Genomic DNA, 12,500 nt, shown 5'->3' on the forward strand with positions numbered 1-12,500 from the left:
CTAGCATGGATGATAAATGAGATCCATGTGCACTGGACTTTGAAAACAGAGATATGGGAGTCACAGCAAGTGAACATGTGTACCATGTGTGGAAGTGTTGGACACATATAATGACGTAAATACTGAAGGTTCAACATTCCAATAGAAAAAAAAAAAGACAGTGGGGCAAATGAAAAACAAATAATAACAGAATGAATGTAGGCAAGTGAACTGCTACAGATACACAGAGTTATTGTGCACTAGGAAAACTAGTGTTAATTACTAAAATACATGTGCAGGGATGAACAGATTTGGATGAATAGATTTACCAGATTGTTTTTGGTCTTGGCTACGTTGGGGTCATCAGGGCCCAGCTGGGTCTGATAGATGTTAAGGGCCCTTTGGTAGTAATATTCCACTTCCTCATACTTGCCCTGGTTCTGACACAGCAAAGCAAGGTTATTCAGCTGCTTCGCCACATCTGGGTGGTCCTTTCCTAGCACCTGTCAGACAACATCAACATACACAACCATTTAGCGGCTTAAAAAAGAACAAATGACGAACAAATGTGCTTGAAGAATTGCAAAAACACAACATCAGAAAGAATGAGAATGTGTGTGTTTTCAAGATAATGACCACAAATTATAAATGTATCATTTATTCTTTTCCTAGTAGCCACACAGTGTTGTTTAGTTCCACCCTTTATTACATAATGCACAAGCCTACACAGCACTAATAATGCAATACAGCACTACAGGCAATAATAATGCAGTTTATTATTTGTCATTCTCAGTATTATGCCACCAAAAAAAAACACCCAATCTAGAAACAGAATATTATGCATTGACGTTACAGTAGTAATGATACAATAGTAATAAAAAACAACTGTTCTCAAGGATGGAAAACTGTCAGTGTAATCCGATCATATAATTTTGCCTGGCTGCAAAACGTTCATACAAGTTCTATTCAATTGTACAGGCAGTAATCTTATCATTCTCCTGCATTTATAAACAAAAAACATATAACCAAAAAAAAAAATTTGAAGTTGTGTAATGTGAAAAAAGAATGTGAAATCATTTAGGTACTTTTTATCTTAGTCTGATATGATAACCAGATGAACTGTACCTTTCTCTACTTAAATCTATATTTCATTTCTCAATTTTCTAATTAATTCACTGTGAACAAACTTTTTTTTTTTCTTTTTTTTAATGTTTACAGCTTCATAGGTTCATGTAATTGGTAAAAATAAGTTGTTTTTTTTAAATAAACAATAGGTATTAACATTTACAGTCTACATCTCATTCATTTAAAATAAATCTTCAATATTAAGCAAAAAAATAAAATAAAATAAAATAAAGGGGTTTATTGATTTGGTTTGATGGGTATTCATACACATTGCACAGAAATCACTCCTACCCACCATTTCTCTGATCTCCAGTGCCCTTTTGCATAGTGGTTCAGCCTCTTTGTATTTCCCACGCTTACCATAAAGAACAGCCAGATTATTCAGTGTAGCAGCCACCTAGGAGACAGAGACCCAAACACACACACACACACACACACACACACACACACACACACACACACACACACACACACACACACACACACACACAAATCAGATAAAGCCAATCCATAATACATCTCTAAAAACAACAAAATCGAACAACTGTTTTGATTTTGGCAAATAATTGAAGTCATCAGAGTTCACGGGAAGTGAGTCAGATCTGACCCAAGATCACCGTCATCAATTCGGCCCGCTGATAAAATCTAAACAAATTAACAGCCCACAGTTTCTTTGGTAATCATCTTCTGATTGATTGAAAGGTGCTCCTGAGCCACATGCATGTGTGGGATGAGGTAAGTGGGTTACAAAAAAATTGTGATTGAGAAAGAAAGTCAGAAAATATTCTCTAACCTCTTTTTATACACAGTAAAGATGCAGCTCCTGCTGAGGGCCACACAAACTGGTAGGTAGGTACTACCAGCTTGAACACACACACACAAATTCTACTGCCAATTACTAAATCTCTCTAACTCTCTTCTTACTTGGCCAGAAGATTTTCTCAGTTTTGCTCTGAAGTAAAAGAACAGGTGTTACCTGCTCCCCTCCCACACCCACACATACCGCAGGATGGTCTTTGCCCAGTGTTTTCTCTCTGATATCGAGTGCATCATTTAGAAGATTTGCAGCCTCTTTGTACTTATTCTGGTCCCTGAGAAGAGAAGAAAGAAGAGATCATAAGAGTGACAACAGTCTGCTTAAATCCATTCTATAGCCTCTTATGAGAATTAACTTTCTTCATACTTTGTGAACCATGTTATGACGGATAAAAAGTAATAATTAAAAGAAAAAATGCAAAAAAAATAAAAAATAAATAAATAAAAATTACAAAATGCACAAAAGAGTTTACATTTACATACTTCCCCAACCTTCTATTAATATTAAATTTAGCTATTAAAATGCTTTCTTATAGATTTTTTCATTATTAATTTGCACTTTGACCACCTTTTTTTTTTCTCGATTAAATCAAATCCAGTTTATTTTTGATAGTTTCAACGGTAGATGGCAAAAAAGTCGGAATATATATGTAGAGGTCAGACCTGTAGACAAGGGCAAGAATGTTAAGCATTGTGGCAACATCAGGGTGGTTGTGGCCCGAGGTCTTCTCCAAGTCCTCCAGCGCCTGTTTACACAGCGGCACGGCCACCTCATAGCGACCCTGAGAGGCATACTGGATTACCAGGTTGTGCAGGGTTCGGAGCCGTGCTGGAATCTCATATCCTCCCTGCTGAGCTGCTGCTACAGCACTGCTGTGTGGGGGCTGGACTACAGAGAGAAAGATGGACAAAGGTAGAAATAGTGAAACAATATTCTTGGTGCCATTCAAAAATGTTATATAGGAAAAAAATAAACAAATATTATAATTTCACCATACCTATACAACTTAAAAATAGAGCAGAATATACAAGAGAGGGCTACAGATCCACCAACTTTCAACAATATTGATGTCAAAAACGAAACACTTTACAAATAATGTTAATAGTTTTAAATAATAATAGCAACATTATTTAAATAAAATAAGCAGGAAGCTGAAATACTTTTTTGCAAGCACACAGTCAAAAAAATTTATACTGCACAAAAAGGAAAGCACCCGGTACCCGCAGTAAAACATGGAGGTGGATCATTAATGCTTTGGGACAATTTTTCTGTCTGGAGTTTTTAAAGATGATAAATTCTGCTTAGTACCACAAAATAAAACCCTCAAAACTCTTACCCATAGTTGGCCATAAACTTGCATCTAAATCACTAGAAAAATTTATTTTAGAAAAACTTTCACTGCTGTTGCAATCTCTCAATTTGTAGCTTATTGAAATGAAGTCCAAACATAATATAAATTATTAAAAAATATATACTGCATTAAGAAAAGTCTAAGGTCCATTAGTCAAACAGCTCAGCAAAACTGTTATGATTCCCAGAGAATATTTTATTATATATTGTACATGGTCATCACAATTACTATGAAAACAATATCTTGCAGTCAGAACCTCAATATATTAATAAAAAATTGTTTTACATTTTCTTCTGCTCCATTCATTAAGTTAAGGCTTAAAACTGACTCATTGTCATACAAAATGTGTCGTGGATTATGCTGTAAGCAAACCTGAGTGTTTATAGGAATCAGGCTGCATCTCATAAACCACAATTTTCACCTGAATAAAAGATTATCTCAATGGCACAGCCCACAAAACCCTTTCATCTGTGCTCAACAGTCTGATGCAATTAATCAACCAGAAAACAAAGGGGAAAACATAAACCCAGAGACAGAGAGACACTCAACCTGTAACATCAAACTATCAACATGAACCTTTCACTGTCAAAGTGTATATTACTTTCTCCCTTGTGCTTTCAAAAAAGATGTTTCATGCATATCAATTATTTAAAACTAATACTGTTTGGAGCAATGTTTAATTACTAAACTTTAACTGTCCAATTAGCACAAGTGGTGAGAAGAATTGAATAAAAGGACACTTACTGCCAGAGGCTGGCTCATCCTGATCATCAGGGAAAAGGTCATCCAGAGTCTCCCGGCTCGAGTCAGAGTCTTTGTCATCCTGAAAGAGAGAGAGAACGATATGGAAGAGTTAAGGAAGTGGTATCTCATTGAAGATGTTGAACTACTAAAAAACTGCCACTGATAGGCCTTCAGGCGAGGCCCTTAACCCTCACCTACTCGGTATTAATGTGCTAACTGTACGTGAATGGTGCTCTTTGCTTATCACATGTGTACATTATAGCATAGTGAAATTCATTCTACGCACAACCCAGCAATGTTAGGAAGCTGGGGTCAGAGCGCAGGGGCAGCCATGATACAGAGCCCCTGGAGCACAGAATTTTAAGGGGTTTGCTAAAGGGAACGAACAGTGGCAGGTTGGTGATATCTGGGCTTGAACACCCGACCTTCCCTATTAGTAACCCAGAGCCCTACTAGTAACCCCCCCACTGCAATTCTAGTTGCATAAGGGTGTCTGTCCAATGCAATAACTATAAATGTAATATAAAGAGAAAAAAAATATATACAGCTCGTCTCCATGTTGCGATGGCTCGACTTAATATTACAACAAAATTGTACAAATATAAGTTTTGAGCAGCAGGCAATTGTTGCAGCGTATATGCAGTACGATAGTTTGGGACGCTGCCATGATGTAGGGCGGTCGACAGAGTTCAGTTGTCTCTAGACTCTGTGTTAGATTGCATATTTTTGGTGTTTCAAAGCCCAATTTTAGCTTTTGTCTTTCTCGTTTTTATTGGCTTTGCTCTCCACCCGCAAACCGAGCCTCGTCCACACACTGCCAGATACGGTTTATACATTACGCTAGTGTAATTAGTTGCTCTGTTTCGGTAAATTATGTACTGTCATTTGTCGAATTATGAACTAATTGCAGTATATGACTCCATACTGATCACAATTGTTTAAGATTCCTGAGTAGGCTAGGCCACGTCATGACTTACGATTTTTTTATTTTTTTGGGGTCATTGGAGCGCATCTTCATTCGGGGACTACCTGCAATGAGCAAAATGTAAATGAGAAAGGGAAGAGTTTGGTTTACTGTTGGGCTGAGGTCCTGGTCATATTTCTTTAGCTGATTCATGAACTCCAGGTGTTTCTTTTCCTCCTCCAGCTGGGCCACGCTCTGCTCACTTTTTTGCAGCCGCTGCTGTGTGCCTGCCAGCTCATCACGCAGCCACTGATTCTCCTGGCACAGCCGTCTGACCTGGAATGCACAGACACTGTTATAAAGACAACAAGAGGATTGATACGTGTGTAGTAAAAACCTGAGATGATGTCGGAGTCAATGGATCAAGAAAACTTCGTTATTAAGCGTTTGCATCTGTGTGTACCTGTGCCCGGAGCTTCTGTTTCTCAGCCTCTACTGCACTCAGGTGCCCTGAAAGAGCCATCATCACCTGTGGAATTAAGACATGAAATAGTATATTCATTCTTTAGCCCTTTTTTGACCAAATGCTTGATTAAAAAGATTTCAACAGAAAGGTTGATTTTCAACCGTTTTTTTCACACAACCTGTGCTTCACTAAGCCCGAGCTCGATCATTTCTAGTGAGCGCTGAATCATGACGCTTTTCTCTTCAACAGCATGACCTTCCTGGTTTTGTTTGAGGCAGCACAGTGTTCCCATCAGACCCTCCAGGATGGCCTGGTGTTCCGCACGCAGAGCCTCCAGTCCCTGCATCACGTCCCGTGTCCGACACAGCAGCTCATCCTGGGACAGCTTGTCTGCAGGGTCACCCTGCCCCTCCACCTCCTTCACACACATCACACTCGACATTTCCTCACGCATCCTACACACACACACACACACACACACACACACACACACACACACACACACACACACACACACACACACACACACACACACACACACAAAAACATTTTAGTACAAATTGGCTGTTTGACTAAATAAGAATTAATAATTCCATAAATACACTTTGTGGCTTTGTGAATTGAGCATGCTTAGTTTGTGAAACATGTATAGTCTCTCCTTTCAGCCACAGGAAAAAATGACAATGAATAAAACACCCAGACTTTGTTTGCGGCTCACACACCGGTTGTACAGGTTTCATTAAATTGCAAAGGGGAGAAAAATGCATTCAATTTTTTTTCTTTTTAATCTCAGACAAAAATTACACTACACCTAAAATTGTGCAGTGGGAGTAAATGGAAAATGGAAAGGAGTTACTAGGAGCTCAACCTACAGTAATCTAATTTATGTTGGAAATCTCATTAGTCTACTCACCCTGTCTTGCGAAAACAATCACACATATAGTGACTGCATTCACAAAACCTGAGGTGGCTTTTGCATGAAATGGAGAGTGAAAGATCTCTGTAACTACTTCCTTCCCTTTTACTAGAATATTTTAACTATTACGCTACTTGAGTTGGTTCTTTAGGAGAGGCAAGTCTGACCTAGCAAGGGAATAACAAAACTAAAAGCAAACACAGATGCATAAACGACTACCTATAGTACTCAAAAATCAACACCAAATCTCAGTTTATTAAAGATTTACTGTTTCTTATACTCTTATAAAAAATAAAAATAAAAATGTAAAAGAATAGAGCCACCTGATTTTAGTCCAAGAAGCAAAAGAAAAGAGCAATGACTGTTCCAGCATGAGGACAAATAGGAAGCGGAGGTCAACAACTCACTCCGAGTTTCATGTGACCCAGTGAAAGGCTGGTAGCTCGACATGTGACAACCACTGGGAAGGAAGTACCAGAGCATGCTGGGAGACAGTGCACTAATTAACTCTCTTGTGCTTCACTCACTCTTGCATGCATCCTCAGGGAATGATGCAACCATAAAACATCAGAGGACAAACAAAAACAACTATGTACGATTGCGCTGTAGCCTGCGAACAGTTCAAAACATTAAAAGATATGATATATCTTTAGTGATAAAGCCTTTCCTTATGGGATCAACACAGTATTTTGATTCTGATTTATGTGCTAAATACCACCGTTTGGTTATTAATGCAAGTTAACTAACTGACTGCATGTTATCCCTTTTTTTCTTATCGGAATAACAAACTAAACAAAAGGAAAATGTGCAGAAGGTAGACATGCTAAGGACAGAAGTGTTCTTAAAAAGGTTTGGAGTGTAAATTAGCATTCTGATGGATCATTTCCTTTATTTCAAAAGTCAATTCCCTTCATCAAAATAGTCACCACCCCCCCACCACCCCCGAACCGTTTCCACCTCCCAAAAACAACAACAAATAAAACAGAACATTTGATTTTAATCACTAGAGAAATGTTTAGGCTCCACCTTCCCTTACATATGGGTGAAATAAAAAAAACATATGAACATATGGCACTTATTATCCCACGATTAACCCAATTAATTCCGACTACTTTGCATGACAATCACTCCATATTAGTTCATCTGAATTTCCTTAGCATATCCTAAAATGTAAATCTGTCCTGTATTACACAAAACAGGGTGTCCGAGAGAAGAGGAACGAGAGCTGCCAATCTGCAGCACAGATATTCACTGCAAAGTGCTTTTGCTCCAGGCCTTTGCTGCAATCAGCAATTATTTTATTCCCTAAATAAGAAGAGAACTTTTCTCCTCCTATTCTACAGCTATAAGAATTGTCCTACCAACAGATATGCATAGTAATGTCCATAATACGTCTACAGTTTATACGTTTATTATAACTGAAGAGAACAGCAGACAGGAAATAGGAATGCTGCTTGTAAGGGGCTGTTAGTCAGAGCTGATGTGTTAATCTGATTGAGCTGCAGTATGACTCACTATTCTGTTCACCAGGAAACTTATGAACTCATGAGGACAAGGGTATAGTGCACTAATACGAACAGTGACAAGACCACAAAGCAATTTTTTTGGGGGTTTTTTGGAGTGCAGTAAAGTCTGTGCCATTACAGTGCAACAAAGAGGAAAACCATGTGCCATCTCACAGGAGATGTGACAGGGGCAGAGGACACACTGACATTACTAACTACTGTTCATAGCAGCATTCAGCCATCTTTATCTCTATCTGACCAGCCTCTAACATCTCAAGCACCTTCACTTCCTTACCAGTTGTTGCTGATTTGGACGTCTCTGTGGCTTTATATTTAAAGAAATCAACCACCTAGTTCAGTCTTCATTAAATTTGCAATCCTGCTAATGCAATATTTAAGTCATTAAACCCTGTTGCATTTTCTTCTCCAGTTTGCTTGGACAGGTGTGAACACAGCAATCGCACTTAAGTGTTGACTAAAATATTTAGTCTCATTCTGGTTTCCATCAACAGGAAGTGAACCTTCCAGGCCATGTGGTTGGATGTGTGCAACTGAACTGAATCATGAAGTGCAACCTGACCCCGAAAAGAGAGCCTAAGTGCTGAATTGGATATTTGGACTAACAAACCAAAAAAAATTTAATTAAAAAAAAATAATAATAATAAAAAAAATTCCCCTTTTTTTTTGGTTTGTTTGTTTGATATATATATATATATATATATATATATATATATATATATATATATATAAAATTATCAAGCAGGATTTTGAAGACTCTCTCGATGTTCTTTGTGCTCAGGTGATACTTGTGAAATCTTGATTTATCATCATCCAAAGTGTATTCAGCTCTCCATGCTTCTTTCTATTTGTCTTTGCCCTTTTTTATTTATTTTATTGGTGTTTACAATAGAGTAATAGCTGTTTAAAATAGATGTCTTAGTCAGTTTAACAAAAAACAACAAACACGTGTTTCTTCCGTCCATTTACAGCACTTACGTACTTAAAGTACTCTAAAATACATACATACATTATAAAAGCTAAAGCTCTTGTAAGGGGCAGATTTCTCCTAATTCTGTTTGAAAAGGTGTGGATGGGGAAGTGAAACATGTACAGCAAGTAGATGTAAAAAAAAAAAAAAAAAATCATCTGTATTTTGGTCTTCTTCAGACATGAAACAAAAACACTAGCCAAGTGTTACACCAAACTGGTACCCCGATTTTTTTAACGTATACCCCAGGCCATCATTCTCCTGTTATGAGAACTAAAAAGAAATAAATATCTATGTTTTTAATGAAGTGACACGAGATCTTGAGCAAAATCATACACAGTTCTGCTACTGCTGGAAAGGTTGATGGGAGACACTGAGCTGCATCTTCCTACCCAGCACACACAAAACATGCTTTCAGACCAAGTCATGTCAAACGACTAACGCCATTGCTTGAATACTAATGAAAAACTAACAAGGCTTAGCTATATCACAGCCCCATGAAACATCTCTTACCAACAAATACTGGACAAATCAACTTCAACACAAAACATATGGCCCTTTAAATTAATTCAGGATAACAGCATTACAATTTTGGATGTGACACTTCACTACAAAACCAAATAGTAAACTAAATATAATGCACAGGTGGTGTTTTTTTTATTATTATTATTATTTAAGAATTGGCCAAAAAAAACATTTATGTATTTCAATAATCTCTATAATTACAAAGACAACTTTCAATGAGGAGGCAGGTTTCCCAATATTTCCTGATATGTAGCTAATCTTGGCTAAGAACAAGTTCAGCCAGTTCAGTAACTGCTTCAACAACTTCCCGAAATATCCATATTTACCAAAAATGTTTTATAAATCATATGCTGGAACATTTTCGTCCAAACATATTAATAGTTACATGAATAAGTAACTGCACACCGTGACTCCCACAGCATTGGTTCGCGGCTAACAAGTTAGCTTAGCTATAACCGTGCAGCTTCCCCCTGGTTTAGCGAGTTAGACCTGCTAATGCCCAGCTCACTTCATTTCTCACTCAAGCTAATAAACATTAGTTATTGGTCTGAATTCTCACTCCCAGTTAGCACTTCTACTCAGAACGGATAAACCCAGATCGGGGACTAGCATAGACTTTAGCTTGCTAGCTACCAGTCGTGTTTGACATGAGAGGCAGGCACTCCCAGTCAGATTATACAGGGTGAGACTGCGATAATAAAGTAGACACAAACACCAGCCTTATTAAACTAGTGCGGCAGAAGGAGGTCCAGCACTCACGGTTCTGTAGAACATCTAGCCGCTCCGAAATGTTTATTCAGTGATGGCTCTAGGATTTATTATTAGGAGAGCTGCTGCTGCTGCTGGGGCTCTGGATAAGCAGCCCATTCGGTGAGGCGGCGAAGGTGCACTGTTTGTCTGCGTGTGTGTTAAGTGTCTCCACAGCAGCGCGGAGGAAACACCAACTCCTCTAAGCTCCTGCTGCAGGATCCGCGCTCCCTTCCCCACACACTCACCCCACGCCCACACACTCTCTCCCTTGCCCCCACACACTCACTCCCTTACCCCCACATTCACTTCCTCACACTTACCCCCACTCACCCCTAACCCCCACATTTACTTACACATTTACTCCTTCACCCCCATACTCACCCCTTACCCCCTCATACACTCAATCATTCACTACCTAACCCCCACATCCACACACTCAACCCCTTACCCCCACATTTATTTACTCAGTCACTACCTAAATCCCACGTTCACACATTCCCCCTTACCCTCATATTCAGTCATTCAGTTCCTCACCCCCATGTCCCAAAACTCACCCCTTACCCTCATATTCCTTCACTCATTCACTGCGTAACCTATTTGGAAAGGCACACATCTGTCTATATGAGGTCCCACAGTTAACAGTGCATGTCAGAGCACAAACCAAGTCATAAAGTCCAATTGTCTGTAGACCTCCAGGACAGGATTATATCGAGGCACAGATCTGGGGAAGGGTACAGAAAATGTATTGCAGCATTGAAGGTCTCAAAGTGAACTCAATCATCCATAAATGGAAGAAGTTTGGAATCACCAGGAATCTTCCTAGAGCGGGCTGCCCGGCCAAATTGAGCGGAAAAAGGGGTCATAGTTTACTGAAGTTTACCGAAACGCAAGCATCATGTCTGGAGGAAACTAGACACCGCTTATCACCATGCCAATACCATCTTTACAGTGAAGCATGGTGGTGGCATCTTGATGCTGTAGGGATGTTTTTCAGTGGCAGGAACTGGGAGACTAGTCAGGATTGAGGGAAAGATGAATGCAATGTATAGAGACATCCTTGATTAAAACCTACTCCAGAGTGCTCTGGATCTCAGACTGGGACGACGGTTCATCTTTCAACAGGACAAGAGCCAGAGCCCAGGCTTGAACCCGATTAAACATCTCTGGAGAGATCTGAAAATGTTTGTGCACTGAAGCTCCCCATCCAACCCGATGGAGCTTGAGAGGTTCTGCAAAGAAGAATGGGAGAAACTGCCCAAAAATAGGTGTACCAAGCATCATACTCATAAAGACTTGAGGCTGTAACTGGTGTCAAAGGTGCTTCAACGAAGTATTGAGCAAAGGCTGTGAATACTTACATTATGTACATGGAACCTTTTTCTTTTTTTCTCAATAAATTTGCAAGGATTTTAAACAAACTTCTTTTACATGGTCATTATGGTGTACCGTTTGTAGAATTTTGAGGAAAATAATGAATTTAATCCATTTCAAAATAAGGATGTAACAACAAAATGTGGAAAAACCTTACCATTACATACCATTCTCTAGAAAACAGTGGTTAAAATTATGAGAAGCAGTGTGGATGCACCGTCTATATTAATCATAACCTGTCAGTTGTCAGCTTTTGCTCAATACTGCAACCAAAAATCTGTTTCTAGATAAAACCTTGCTTAATGAACTTTACCGTTTTGTTATTTTTTTCCAATTTTAAGGATATTACAAAGTTCCGAAAATGTTAATGGTTGCTGCATTTTTATAGCAGTGAATTATTTGATTAAACAATAAAATTTTTAAAACAAACTTTGTACATTATACTAATTACACATTAATTACACAAACTCTAATTTACTTGAACAAAAAAGCCCTTCAAACTAATTTCAATAGCAAATAATTGGGCGATAACAGTGTGATCATTATACCAAAGCTAAGCTTGATTGCACCATTGCTTAATGTCCCTAATCACCTGAGTTGCCTTAATGTACCTTAATCAAGTAACTAGGGTCTAACAATATGGTACACCTGATGACTGTTTTAAATTATAATGAGACGAATATGTATATGCACTATATACACTATACTATATACTATACACAACTTAAAAAGTTGTTAGATTAAAAATGCAGTATCAGTGTCATGTTCCTGTACATTCTCTCTTCTGCATGTCTTATGGCCACCTGTCATGTTTGTACCCTTTGCTTGAATTCTACACCTCCATGATTTTGTTTATATCTAAATATTTGATATGTTTTTCATCTATCCATGACAAAAGCAACAAAAAAAGATTAGGCATTTTTATTGCACAATAATTCTTTATGTATCAGAGTTTGTTACATACAAAGTCAAATGAACATATGATTTACATTTTGACAGATGTTGAACAGTCACTGTGGTCATCAATAATGAAATTTTCCATGACAGAATGCCATGATA

At 38.3% G+C, this 12,500-nt stretch overlaps 2 protein-coding genes across 9 annotated transcripts in view; both read right to left on the reverse strand.

Moving 5' to 3' along the window:
- klc1a (kinesin light chain 1a) overlaps positions 1-10,338 on the reverse strand; it is a 24,943-nt gene extending 14,605 nt beyond the window's left edge. For 4 of the 7 annotated variants that reach the window (XM_083539292.1, XM_083539293.1, XM_083539290.1 and 1 more), the window contains exons 1-9: positions 10,080-10,323; positions 5,565-5,841; positions 5,384-5,449; positions 5,092-5,256; positions 4,017-4,095; positions 2,584-2,809; positions 2,108-2,195; positions 1,400-1,501; positions 309-482 (exon numbers count right to left, since the gene is read on the reverse strand). In XM_083539292.1, the coding sequence (XP_083395418.1) occupies positions 309-482; positions 1,400-1,501; positions 2,108-2,195; positions 2,584-2,809; positions 4,017-4,095; positions 5,092-5,256; positions 5,384-5,449; positions 5,565-5,840 (1,176 nt within the window). In that variant the 5' untranslated portion in view covers position 5,841; positions 10,080-10,323. Of the gene's footprint in view, positions 1-308; positions 483-1,399; positions 1,502-2,107; positions 2,196-2,583; positions 2,810-4,016; positions 4,096-5,091; positions 5,257-5,383; positions 5,450-5,564; positions 5,842-10,079 lie in introns of all 7 variants that reach the window. The other 3 variants (XM_083539295.1, XM_083539294.1, XM_083539291.1) reach the window with 1 other exon arrangement.
- A 2,009-nt stretch (positions 10,339-12,347) lies between these two features.
- coa8 (cytochrome c oxidase assembly factor 8) overlaps positions 12,348-12,500 on the reverse strand; it is a 5,358-nt gene continuing 5,205 nt past the window's right edge. For both annotated transcript variants that reach the window (XM_083539322.1, XM_083539323.1), the window contains exon 5: positions 12,348-12,500. This exon is cut by the window's right edge and continues 149 nt beyond it. The gene's annotated coding sequence lies outside the window, so the exon portion shown is untranslated.

This window comes from Silurus aristotelis (genome assembly GCF_946808225.1).
Source record: "Silurus aristotelis genome assembly, chromosome: 4".
In the NCBI taxonomy this organism is placed as follows: Eukaryota; Metazoa; Chordata; class Actinopteri; order Siluriformes; family Siluridae; genus Silurus; species Silurus aristotelis.